The 14,464-nt window shown below is 35.1% G+C and overlaps 1 protein-coding gene across 1 annotated transcript; it reads left to right on the forward strand.

Moving 5' to 3' along the window:
- The first annotated feature begins 2,205 nt into the window (after positions 1-2,205).
- Positions 2,206-2,742, forward strand: LOC141719068 (uncharacterized). Its single transcript, XM_074521451.1, has one exon. It carries the CDS (start codon positions 2,206-2,208, stop codon positions 2,740-2,742), a length of 537 nt encoding a protein of 178 aa, XP_074377552.1.
- Positions 2,743-14,464: the final 11,722 nt, after the last annotated feature.

The following is a 14,464-nucleotide window of genomic DNA, read 5'->3' on the forward strand; positions in this document are numbered from 1 at the left end:
CCTTAAAAGTATAAATGGAATGCAATAAACTACCACAATGAAAACAAGGATTTTGTGGCTTAAACCTAACATACTGACTCTTAACTCCTGACTTAGGAGATAAAGAGTTTATATTCTTATTCTTACTGCAAAAAGAAGCAAGATGGTTAGAGTTTCCACTGTTATAACATTTCTTTCTAGGAGCATTAGGAACAGGCATATAATTATTGCTTTTATTCACACCTTCCTTTCCATTCCTATTTTTTCTAGCTGCCTTAACTTTGTTGACATTCCTTATTTCTTTCAGCTTATGCTTATGCTGCTTCTTTGTCATTAAGCCTATGTTGACTTCAGCTGGTTTATCCTGTTCTAATTTGTTAGAAGTTGACTTCTCCTTAACTTCTGTCACAGACTCTTTCATCTTTTCTGAATCAAACTTTACAGTTTTAGCTACAAACTTAACAGGATTTACCTTTGGCTTAACAGTTTGTTTAACAATAATTGGCTCAATTTGTTCAGTTCCCTTTTCACTTTTCTCATCTCCATAACCTAAGCCCTCTTTCCAGTTTCCACTACTTAATAAATTCTGAGTTGTTCTGCCAAAGTTAGTCTAAGTCCTGATAATCTCTTTTTCTTTTTCTAACTCAGTTTTGAGAGATTTATTCAATTTTAGCAATTCATCTCTAGCATAAAAAGCATCATCTCTCTCTCTCTTTCTGAGTTTGATGGAACATAACTTACTCTTTTTCTAAATAATCATTCCTTTTCTTATAGGCAAGATTTTCAGAAGTTAATCTTTCACATGTTAAAGTTTGATCTCTGTAAATAATAAACATGGTTTTAAGATATAATCTCAACTCAGTAATATCATCAGTATGAAAAACATAAGTTGTTTGAGGTACCTTCAATTCAACAGTTTCAGGGCTGCCATCAGCATTTTCCATTAAAGCATTATTCACCTCATCTTCTGAATCTGAAGAGTCTATCCAGCTTTTCTTCTTTGTGACAAGTGCCTTGACTTTGTCACTCTTTCCTTTCTTGCAGTCAGGAGATATGTGGCCTCTTTCACCACAATTGTAGCATTTGACATTTGAGTAATCTCCTCTGTCAGACTTTCCTCCTCTGTCTTCAGATTTTCTGAATCCCTTCTTGTCAGAACTTCCACCTTTCTTGGAAAACTTCTTTCCCCTTCTGAATTAACTGTAGGCTATCTTTGTTATACCCTTCACCATAAGAGCACACAATTTCATCATCTCTTCATCAGCATCTACTTCAGGTAAACTTTCAGTTTCTGAATCATCATCATCATAACTTGATGATTCTGAATCAGACCTTGTGATGAGAGCTTTTCTTTTTGCTTTCTTTGAGACAACCACTTTGGGGAATTCCTCCTCAGCCTTAAGAGCAACTGTTCTTAACTTTCTCCCTTGTCTCTTGCTTCTTTGATCCATCTCAAGTTCATAAGTCTTGAGCATACCATAAATTTTATCAAGAGTAGTTTCATCAAGAGCATAGTTGTCTCTTATAATAGTAGCCTTCAAATCCCAACTTTCAGGAAGAGCTAAAAGGAATTTTAGATTTGAATCTTCAAGATCATATTCCTTGTCCACCAGTGACAGATCATTCAAGAGTTTGACAAACCTGTCATATAAGTCAGTTAATGACTCATCACTTTTTGAGTCAAAGTGCTCATACTCTTGAGTGAGTATAGTCCTCCTGTTCTTCTTGATTGCATCAGTTCCCTGACATCTTGTCTCCAAAGCATCCCATATCTCCTTTGCAGTCTTGCAGTGAATTACCCTATTTGACATGACATTATCAATGGCACTATACAGCAAATGCCTTACCTTTGCATCCTTGGCAATAGATGAGATATCTTCAGCGGTATACTCACTTTTCTCCTTTGGTACGGTCTTTGCTGGATGATTTGCAACTGATATTAGACATGACATTAAGTCCTAACTTCGAGTAAGTACTGATATTTCCTGTTTTTTAAGATCTGAAAACTAAACATGAAACATATTAGACATGACATCTCAAATATATCCAACAAAAAGCAACTGTATTAATATATGAAATGTAAATTGTAGATTATTGTTTACTTAATATATCTAAAATAGAAAATTGTTTTGTAGGTTTTTTAATTCAACTACATTTGACCAGTCAGGCTTTCCAATTTATAGAAGGCGTCAAACGAATATCACTGTGACCAAAGGAAAGGAAAATATGGATAACCAGTGGGTGGTACCTTACAACCGGGATTTACTAGTGAAATACCAATGTCATATGAATGTAGAGATTTGTGCACATGCACGCAGCCTGAAATATCTCTTCAAGTACTTCCTGAAAGGGCATGACAGAGCTACTGTTGAAATACGTGGGAAAAAAAGACAATCTAACAACAAAGAGGGTCTTGACGTTGCTGAAGATGAAATTCAATCATTTTTTGATGGGAGATATATTTGTGGATGTGAAGCTGCATACTGCATATTTGGATTCAATATACATTATAGGTCTTTGGTAGTTCAACGACTTTCTATACACTTGGATGGGAATAAGTACTGTACTTTTCGCTCAAATGAGGCATTACCCAAAGTGGCCGAGAGGGAGAGGAAGAAGCACCCACAACTAAAAGCTTTTTGTATCCTTAATGCCACTGATGAGCATGCCAGACAATTTCTATATGATGAAATCCCCCAGTATTACATTTGGAATGATAAGGACCGAGTCTGGAATCCACGTAAGTGCGAAAAAAATTGGTAGATTGTCTTACACGCATCACAGTTCCAAGAAATTATGGTTTCTAAGACTTTTGCTAACCAAGGTTCGTGGAGCAATATCATATGAGTCATTACGAACAGTCAAGGGACAAACATATTACACCTTCCAAGAAGAATGCAAGGAGTATGGCCTACTGGATGATGACAATGAATGGCATATGGTGTTATCTTAGTGCTCAGAAAGTAGATTCCCTCCTCAGATTAGATAGTTGTTCGTTCATATAATGGTCAAAGGTGTCAGACCTTGAAGATTTATAGAAGAAGCATTGGACCACTATGGTGGACGACCTTTTGCTGAAGCAGCAGCAACTCACCGGGAATCCATATTTGATGCTAAATGAAAAGCAACAACAATACTATGCTCTTGCAGGTAATCCCAAAATTATCATAAATGATACCATTTTAAACTTGAAGCACCACCTGCATAAACACTTTCATTTACCATCATAATTTGTTTGACAGTTTTATTTCAAGTTTTACATTTTGTGGATATTTTGGAAAAGATTTTATATTAAGTAATATATTTAAAATTTAATATAAAACTTATATATACTGTGTAGCATCAGTATTATAGTTTTGTTAAGGGTTTTGTAATTTTATAAGTGTTGTATACAAATATCTCATTTATTTCAAAGCTATCTATATTTGTTATATCATTTTATTTCTTTTTACTTTTTTTTTCATGTTCATATTTTTTTATTTTATGTGCAATAATCATGTGTTCAATATTATATTTTCCAAAAATCTTCTTAATATTTGTTCAAAATTTGTTATATGTGTTTTTCATTTTTTTGTGTTATTTAATTTATATATATTTGAATTTTATTATGTTATGTAATTTCATGTGTGTTCTTTAATTGTATTTCTATTTTATGTTCTTTCATAAGTTGTTTTAATATACATAAATTCATACTTTGTTGAAGAGCATCGGTAAATCACTAAAAGACTTCACTCAGATGCCCCAACCTTCCAATAGTTATTTGGACTGCAATGTTAACAATTTGATTATTGAGGAAACTAATTACGATATTAATGAAATGGCTTAGGAATTTAACATCATCTTCTCAAATTGTAACAAAGAGCAGTTGGATGTTTATTATTATGTAATGGAATCTGTTAAAAAAATGAAGGAGATGTCTGTTTTGTGTATGGCAGTGGTGGCTGTGCGAAAACCTACCTCTGGAGGACCTTGATTTTGAAATTAAGGTCGGAGCGGAAGATGGTCCTACCAGTTGCGTCATCAGGAATTGCTGCTACTCTAATGCCAAGAGGCCGTACTGCCCATTCAAGGTTCAAGATCCCAATTGTTATTGATGAATATTCCATGTGTTCCATATCTCATATATCTGACATTGCTGAACTTATTAAAAGGACAAATCTCATCATATGGGATGAAGCTCCCATGCAACATTGTTACGCTTTTGAGTGTCTTGATCGGTCATTAAGGGATATCATGAAAGCTGTAAACCCAAACTGATTTCATATGTCATTCAGAGGTATCACAGTGGTCTTAGGCGGTGATTTCAGACAAATTCTTCTAGTTATTCCTAGAGCATCAAGGGGAGAAGTTATTTCAGAGTCAATTACGAGATCAAAGTTATGGAAAATAGCTATAAACTTCAATTTGCTACGCAACATGCGATTAAACACAGGAAGGAACCAGGAAAAAGTACAAGCTTTGTCAAACTTTGTAAAATGGGTTCTGTAGATTGGGGATGGGAAGGTTGGGCCGGCTGCTCATGTGAACCATGAATACGTTGAAGATGACATAGCTATACCTAAACAAATTTTCCACCTAAACTCAACCAACTCTGTTGATGAAATGATTGAAAGTGCTTTTCCTAATTTCATGGAGAATAAAAAAGATCCAGATTATTTGAGTAATAGAACAATACTAACCCCAACCAATCTAACTGTTGGCAAGGTTAATAGTGTTTTTGTTGAAAAAATTCTTGGCGAGATGTCTTCTTACTTCTCTATTGACACAACGGAAGATTATCTTGGATCTAAAGATGACCAGTTGCAATCTTTCCCAACAAAATACCTCATCTCAATTAACATCCCTGGATTACCTCTTCACGAATTAAAGCTTAAAGTTGGAGTCGTCGTAATGTTGATGCGCAACCTCAACCAGACCCTAGACCTTTGTAACGACACCCGGATGATGGTTACAAAGTGTCTATCAAATTGCGTTGAGTGTGAGGTTATATCTGGACAGCAAAAGGGAACCAAACATTTTATCCCAAGGATGAAGTTGGTACCAACAGAGACAAGGCTGCCTTTCAAGTTGTGCAGGAAGCAGATGCCTCTCCAAGTATGTTATGCAATGATAATAAACAAAGCTCACGGTCAGTCACTAGAACAAGTTGCCTTATATCTACCTAATGAAGTGTTTACTCATGGCATGTTGTATGTGGCCGTCTCTCGTGAAACTTCCCCACAGGGTCTGAAGCTCTTTATTAATGGTGAAGATGGTAACACCACCTACATTACGCGAAATGTTGTTTATAAAGGGATCTTCTACCATTTACCAATAATATAGTTTCCATCTGTGTAACATTTATTCCAGTTATGACAGTTATTGATTGAAAATGTTCAACATTATGATCAATGGAAATAAAAATGTAAATCATATATTTTGGATTTATTTTGAACAATTTCGTATGTATTTTAAAAATTACCACTTTTTTGCTTTCATCTCTAAATAAAACTTCCAAGTTTCTTATGTGAAGGAATGAGAACAAATGATAACGTAGCCCACAATATTGAATTCTTTACCCAGCAAATATTATTATGTCATTCACCTTTGGAAGTTGTTTGTCAAACAATGAATTATAAAAGTAAGTGCTTTGTTAGACAATGAATTATTAAAGGCTTGAAAGAGTAGTGTCTAATTTCCAGTAAACCACAAAATTAATATAAAATATTATAGAGAGGTACAATAATAGAACATTTCCTTAATAAGTGTGCCAATCTCCTCAGATCTACTTTACCCTTCATATTTGTTAAAGGAAGGAAGCAAATTACAGACCTCAAGCTCCTTTGAATGTATGATTCAATTTGCACAGTATACGACTTTGATACTAAAATTTTACACAAACAACTCACAGTTATATAATACAAGATTCATTATCTTTACAGGTAGGAGAAATGGCCTTTTACATAAATGATAGTTTGCACCTTCTGAATGACTGTAAAGAGGAGTGGAGAGTACGACTTAGAGCACAATCAATTTGGAAGGGATTCAACCGAGCAAAATGCGAGGTTAAAGGTTACAATATAATATTCTGCGATGACTATGTAAGTACAAAATATGAATTTTTTATGCAATAAACAATTTGTCAACACTTTTGTCAAACTACCATATATTACCTACGATAATTTTTCTTCAATTTAAGAGTTGTAGGATTCATGCCTTTGTGGCACCAACAATATTTCCTAAATTTGAAGCAATTTTGGAAGAAGATCAAATATACAAAGTGAAGTTTTTCAAAGTAAAAACATACAATGGTGATGAGACTAACAGGGCCATATGTAACCAAAGGCATATTTACTTTACAAATGAAGGAGTGGTCCTACATATTCCAAATGCAAGTTTTGATTTCATTAACCTAGAAAAATGTCAGGAACTGAAGACAGACAACAGATTCCTAGCAGGTGTATTTCCAATTAATGTAGTACATAGGTAGGAAATTGGAAACAAAGGAGGACATATTTAATGTATCAATCTATGTTGATGCATATGTTGTTGGGGTAATAGAGGATGTACATCCGAGGGCTTCTTACAACAAAGATGGGGTAGACAAGTCACATGTGGCCTTTACAATTACTGATGGCAGGTATGTTATTATTTCAACTTCCAGTTAATATTTAAATTTATATACACGGATAAAGTTAATTTAGTCATTTGACCTTCTTGCAAATATTTGTATGACCAGTATCAATGTTACTTTCTTCAATGAATTTGGTGACTACTTTCTACAGCAAAGTGAAAAAATTCAAGAAAGGTTTGTGATAGTTATTATAGCATGTGGACGAGTTAGTGAATGGAAAAGTAAGCCTACCATAAATTTAAGATTTCAGTGCTATAACCAACATAATTTTCACTTATATATTTTTGTATTGTAGATGTACTCTATATAACAAACTTCCTCGCAACTAGAATATACCTAAATGTTAATCACCCTGTTGTTAACGAAATGAAACTCAGGTATTTCTCAATGCTCATTACGTTTACAATAAAAGTTGTCAAATTATGTTCAATATAAATTATTGCAATAACAATTACCTTTTAGACATGGGAATCCAGATTTCTATATAATGGACATAGATGATGAAGAAGAACCATCAGCTTTACCAAGTATGACATTGACGGAGTTAGGAAAGTTGAATGAGACTTTTATTTCAGTAAGTTATTCATACATTTTACCTAAGAAAGGGTGATACAGTCAGTAACCCATTTCTTTTCCAGAAAAAGGTTTCCTGCCAAATAACTGTCAGGAAATTTGATGAGAAAATGAGTTGGTACACTTCTTTCTACATCAAATGTGATAAAGACCTCAAGCTCATTGAGGAGGTTTATAGTTGTTGTGGACGAACTTGGACTTACCCGTACATAAGGTCTTTAGATAATTTAATTTCAAATTTTTAATAGAAGTTTGAATGATTTACTTTTTTAAAATTACTAACTTTATCTCTATTGTCCAAGCAGGTTTCATTTGTATGCTCTCTACGAGAGTGGTTATGTCCCGATTGTGTGGCCAGATGATGAAATTACTAAATTGGTTGGAAAAACTATTTATGAGGTTGATGCAGAGCATACAGAGGTAATAGGAAGTTCCCCTATGCAATAATAATTTGATTCGTGACATACAGAATTTTACATTGACATTGGCCAAGTCTAATAACCACTATGAACAAGACAGGTAACAGGTATCAAAGTCATCCCAGATTTGTTGAGAAGTTTGGAGAAGGAAACATACAAAATAACTATTGATGTTAATGAAAAAAATGTAAAAGAAGATTTAAAAGTTTTCAATGCTTCTCACATTTCAGAACCTTTGGAGATTTCGGACCATCATACTCCTAATCAGAAGCAACCAGTTCTTGTGGAAGAAATACAGATGACAAATGCGAGTTCTAAATTCTCTCAATTTAAGTGAAGAATGAAATGTAATGAGTGTTTTTAAAATGTACGTAAGGTACCTGTAATAACCCCAATTTTTGAGAAATTTTGAAACCCTTATAAATAGTGTTTTTGCTGATCGAGAAAACTTTTCATGCCACACTATGTAGGGGTTCTGTTATGGATATTCTGAGATTTTATTAGTACTCTATATGGTATATAAGTGTATGTAAAGATCGTCAGAATCCAATTCCGAACACTTTGATTTTTCCCGAAAATCCACTAGATACGGAAAGAATTGAGTATAAGGTAACATGATTAAAAGGATTTAAATTCAAGGATTATAAGAGAGGATCATAAAAGGAATATAATGTATTGAGAAAGGTTAAGGGAACCCAAGTAATAAGATCCCGGGTATGATCCCTCAAACGATAAACGAGAACGAAAGTTAAGTGAACCGTATAACAGATCAGCGGTCATTAGCCAAGTAATTAAGAGCTAATCAAAGAGGTTAGTGATGATGATGTCACCACACCAACAAGAAGATGACAAGTGTGGGAAGATGACATAGGAGGATGACATAAGCATGACCAAAGGGAAGGTATTGTTGGTTGATTTCAAGCCACACAAATTTTACCATGGTTAAAAGGTAATTAACAAAACAAAAGGATATCAACCAAGCTTTTTATGCACAAAGATCAAGAAAACAAAGCAAGCTTCTCTCTCCCCCCTTTTCATCTTCTTCATTTCGAATTTTTCACCAAAATGGTGAATTAGAAATTCAAAACACAAGCTATACTCCATGGAAAATTATAAGGTTTGTTTCTTTGGATCCTATATTTCATAACTAAGAAGAGCAAGTAGTTTGAGTGCTTGAATCAAAGGTTTTCTATCTCAAACAAATCATTTAAGTTTAGGGTGAATAGTAACTTTCAAGAACAAATTTTTGATTCTTGATTTTATTTGTAAGGACAAGGTAGCTTAAGCATAGATCAAGGCTTCCATGGGCTTTCCAAGGATCTTTCATTGATTAAAAGCTTCAAGAAGGTATAAAACTTCAAACCCTAGCTTTACTTTTGAGTATTAGGAATGGTTTTGATTGTTATAATTCATGAGGAGCATGATCCTTGTATACTTAGAGTGTGGTTGGATTTGTAATGAGTTTGAAGTTGTAAATCTTGATTATTGGTTAATGAACTTAAGTATAAGCTTTTAGTTCATGTTTGAGGGTAGTATAAAGTTCATAATATTGAGTTTTGGGGCTGTTAGGATGTGATATGGATGGACTTTGATTGTATGAAGGGATTGGGGTTGTTTGGTGATGGAATTGAATGGTATAAAATTTGGGAAATCGCGTAAACATAGCCGTCGTAATGCCCGATTTACCGTAGATGTTTTTGTTCTTAAGATCAGAACCCTTGAACTCACTGCTAGGTTTTGACCATTGCCATGATTAGATAGTTCATGTTACGAGCTTCGTTTTGATATGTAGTTCGTTCGATTCCGATGCACGGTTTAGGAGAAACGACCGTTTCAAGTAACGGCGTTTCGCGAACGAAACTTTTCCCCTCGCCTTACTTTGAAACATAGGTTAAAGACCAAAAAGGGTTAATTAATGCATGAAACATTTATGGTAAGTGTTTTAGGCAATTGGTAAGTCACTCGAGAAGGAATCGCTTTAAAACTCGTAAAGGTTAAATTATTAAAAATGGTGGAGCCGAGGGTACCCGAGTGACTTAAGCGAATCAGTGAGCGCAAAACAAGCGTTAGAGTCTAAGTTAGTTAAAGTATAGATTTACAAGTGACTTTGGTTTAATTCCAACTTACTTGTTGTTTATAGGTTACCAGACTCGTCCCGAGCCATTCGTAACCCCCAGTCGCTCAGGCAAGTATTCTATCCGTTATACTGTTGTTGTGATGAATATATGTATTTGCATTATCTTGCGATAGATGCATGTTGGTTATTAGCAAAATCTTGCGATATATTGTAGCATGTGATATGGTATATATATGCATGCCTGTTTCATATTCTTGAAATATATATCTGTTGGTTCAGTTGATAATACCTATGCTAGAGGATAGCGGTAACTTGCATATACCCTTAGTATAGGGACCCAAAGGTGAAAATATTTTCTAAAACCGGGAGTCGAGGATCCCGAGTAGATTTTGTATATATATGGATATGGATATATATATATATATATATTTATATATATATACATGGTTATAGTTTTTCCAAACTATTAATCGAATAAGGTTTATTCGATAACTTTAAACTTTATTTATTATTGAATATTATTTCGAATATCATTCGAGGGCTTATGACTCTTTTATATTATTTATTGAATATTATTTGAATATTCATTCGAGGACTTATGACTCCTTTTATTTATTTATTGAATAATATTTGAATATTCATTTGAGGATGTATGACTCCTTTATTTTATTTAATGAATATTATTTATAATATTCATTCGAGGTATTATGACTCAGCGTATTTTATTTATTGAATATTATTTGAATATTCATTTGAGGATCTATGACTCCGATTATTTGCTGAGGTATATTCTTTATTTTATTAAAGAATAAGGTGTAAATAATCAAACTTATTTTCGATTATTCAAATAAAGATAATACTTTCATATAAGTATATCTTTGGTTATTTAATACTCGTTTCAAGTATAAATTTTAATACTTCTACTTCAATTATTTTTATAAAGATTATTCTTTTTGGGAATATTATTTAAATAATAATATTCAGTCATTTTCTAAATATTCTGGGGACTGATTTACTTCATTAAATCAGCCTTACTCCAAACACTCTTTAAAGTGTTTTCGAGTCTTCAAAATGATTTTTAAAAGTCAGAGCGGATCCCAAAACTCATTTTTATATTTAAGATCTTCCTTTTTAAAAAGGGATTTAAATACTCGCTCAAAACCTGGGGAATCCGGCTCTGTGGTGTATTTTATATTCGCAACGAGGTTGCAGATTTGGTAAATGAATTGATTACTTGCCCAACGTTCGGGAAGTAAGCCCATCTCATTGAGTCGGCATAAGCGACAGGCCGGGGTACGGTCTATTATTGTGTAAGTGGCTGGGTGGCAGTCCATCAACGCGTGAGGGGCCGGGGTACGGTCTAGCGCGAGGTCCTAATGCGGCCAGGGTGATGACCGGTGAGGAATTCATCCATCTACAGTAGAAAAGGTTACTTATTGGTATCTTTGCCTGATCAGCGAGATATCGGGTTTATGCCAAAATTCTTTTCCTTTCCAAAATTTATTGGATGTTTCAAACTCTGTTCATACTTTGCATAACAGAGGTTCCAGGAAATGTTTAAGAGATATATATATGTGGATATATATATATCGAGACTAAATAAAGTATCTCGTAACTTTATTTCATTCAATAATATTTCAAAGATTGAATCTATTCAAATCTTGTCTTGTAGTCTCATCTATGTGATGAACTTTTGAAACTGATTATAACTTGAACGGTGGTAGTTCAAGTAGTATTGGGAAAGATATAAGTATATTGGGGTATTTGGTAACCTCATCTTTTAAACTTATATCTAATTAATAATTGTCTTATGAATGACAAAGATTTTCAGAAAAACGTTGAGACAAGGTTAGATATATGAGATCACCTTGCAACGATATTTTTTTATACAGTTATACACTGGGACTTTGTGTATATTATGCATGGAAGAGGACTTCCAATATTTTGAAAAGTATATATGTATATATACTGAATATTTTGCGACTTCATCGCATTAAGATATCAAACTTGGTTCATTTCTTTTGACCAAGACTTTCATGAGTATTATGAGTAGGCTCATATATTGTAAATCATTATACATATTATTTTGGTGGGCTTGCTGCTCACCCTTGCTTTATTTCTTCATCACACAACAACAGTTAGGAAAGATGGCCAGACTCCAGCAGACCCAGCGCAAGCGCGTGGGAAGCGTCCCGCGTCTTCCTGTTGATGTTGTAGCTGCTATAGCTGCAGAGGTAGATCTATTGTAGATCCGACCATCTACTTTTGAGAATCAATTATGTATAATTATAACTTGTGGCAGATAATGGCAATTAACTGTAAATTTATCAAGTAATCATTTTGGGTTGTAATAACTTTTAAATTGTGGATTCAAAGACTTGTACTTATTTCAATTTCATCTCTGAGACTATAACGGGTTGTGGTGTGTGTTAGTGTGGGGTCACAGCATAAGGTTATTTATTATTAATTAAGTGAAGTGATATTGTGGAAAGAAAGACCGTGACAACCCGGATCCCCGACCCCGGATCTGGGGGTGTTACAGAAATGGTATCAGAGCTAGGCGTTATAAACCTCAGAGATGATGGGACGTTAAGATAATAAGTTAACTAAGATAATAAGAACTCTTGCCAAGTTCATAGTCGGGCTACCTAACGTAGCACTGACAGTTAAAACCCTTATGGGAACCCTTATAAATATCGTGATAGGAGCGTAGTTCGTTATCGTATATGGTAGCGGGACTCCGAACCCTGAGGTTGAGGAGCAACATCGCGATGATATTTTATTACTAATTGGAGATCGGGTTGTGGATCCGATAGAGTGTCCTAATGCAGGACCGGATGATGTTGATATTGAGGATTTAGCGGTTGAGGATGTTGTCCTAGAAGGGATAATTGTTGAGGAGGATCCCATGGAGGATCCTGACAGGATTGGATAAAGGACCACTGAGGAATTGATGACCATGGTTAGGGCAACTACCAGAGGTAGGATTGGCCGGTCACTACCGGAGGTTCGTTCAAGTTGTAAAGATAGTAGCCCCTTTAACGCGGCTTACTCGTAAGACTGAGAAGTTCGAATGGACAGAGAAATGCGAGAACAGCTTTCAAGAACTGAAGCAGAGGTTGGTGATGGCCCCTATGCTGGCGTTGTCGGATGGAAAAAGGAGATTTTGTGATTTGTAAGTGACGCTTCGCATAAGGAATTAGGGTGCTTCTTAGCACAGCAAGATAATCGCGTCTGCGTCAAGACAATTAAGGTAATATGAAATTTGATATCCCCGCCCATGAGCTTAGGCTCGTGGCAATAGTTTTACCCTAAAGATTGGAGGCACTACTTGTATGGAGAGAAGTGCGAGAATTACCTAAGCCATAAGTGCTCTAATACATTCTTACATAGAAAGAGCTCAACATACGCCAGAGGAGGCGGTTAGAGCTAATCAAGAATTATGATTGGGAGATTCTTTATCATTCGGGGAAAGCCAATGTGGTGGCTGATGCCCTTAGTAAAAAGGAGAGACTCAAGATGATAATGTCTTTTGGAGAGTTTATAAGAGATTTTGAGAAAATGGAAATAGTAGTGAAGGTAACCGGAGCCGGTACCGAAAAGCTGTTTGAGATTGCAATACAGCCCGAATTATTGGAAAAGATCATATTGTGTCAGAAAAAGTTATGAATGAAGGCAGAGAGCCAACAATTAGATAAAAGATTAATATCGAGAAAGATGATAAGGGAATAATGAGGTATTCCTATAGAATTTGGGTTCCGAAAGTTCAAGAGCGTAAGGATGAGAACTTAGATGAGAGCCATAGTTTGAGGAATAAGATTTAGAGCAAACCCTGAACGTGATAGTCAGGGAGGTCGCCATCAAGATAGAAGGAACCCATGACATAATGGAGTGGAAAATGAGGATTTTAAATTAAAAGATAACCCCAATTATGGGGAGTAGGATGAAACATTTCATACTAAGGAAACAGAAAGTCGAGTAAGGAAAGGAGACCCGAGACGGTACTCCTATACGGCAATTCATGGACCTGTCTAGACAGAACTTAGACTATTATCCCCAACCACCACCTTGAGGAAACAATGTGGTGTGAAATTCTTTCAGGACCTCTAAGTCGCTAAGCTCTCAGAGTTCCAAGGAACAGGTTGACCCAGTCGAGGCAAGAGCCTGGCTAAAGGAAATATAGGAATTATTTGAGATTCTAAATGATTGACGAATCACAAAAGACTATTTTTATCACTTACCCTCCTAAGAGAGAGACCACCCGCTGGTGAAAGACCAAGGAAGGCACGGAGCAAGAGATTATAATAAACTGATTTAAGTTCAGTCAATTGTTTTCAGGAAAGTACTTCCCAAGGTTATAGAGATAGAGTAAAAGCTTTAGAGCCAGAACAAAGGCAGACGAGTATGATGAATTGTGAATTTAAGTTGTAAAAGTTGTCAAGATTCGTTCTGAAGACACGAATCCAGAATGACGGAATGTTTGGAATCAATGCTTATGTTGTGTTGGTTCATGAAATAATGATAAGAGAAAGGAATATAACGGCAATAGAGTTTGAGGAATGATAAGGGAGTTGGGTATGAGGAAACCCTAAAGACTCGTAGAAATAGAAATAGAAGAGTATGTAATCGTCAGGATGAGGGTGATTCACCATGAGTTAAAATTGATGGTTGAGGGCATAAGAGATACATATATTTTATCCCCCGTAAGTTGGGAAGATTCGAGGAAACCTTGAGATAATTCGAAGGATAAATAAGGAGACGCGGATAGACTGAGGAGACAAGAAAGTAAGAAATTAAGAAAAT

Source organism: Apium graveolens, chromosome 4, assembly GCF_009905375.1.
Source record: "Apium graveolens cultivar Ventura chromosome 4, ASM990537v1, whole genome shotgun sequence".
Lineage (NCBI taxonomy): Eukaryota > Viridiplantae > Streptophyta > Magnoliopsida > Apiales > Apiaceae > Apium > Apium graveolens.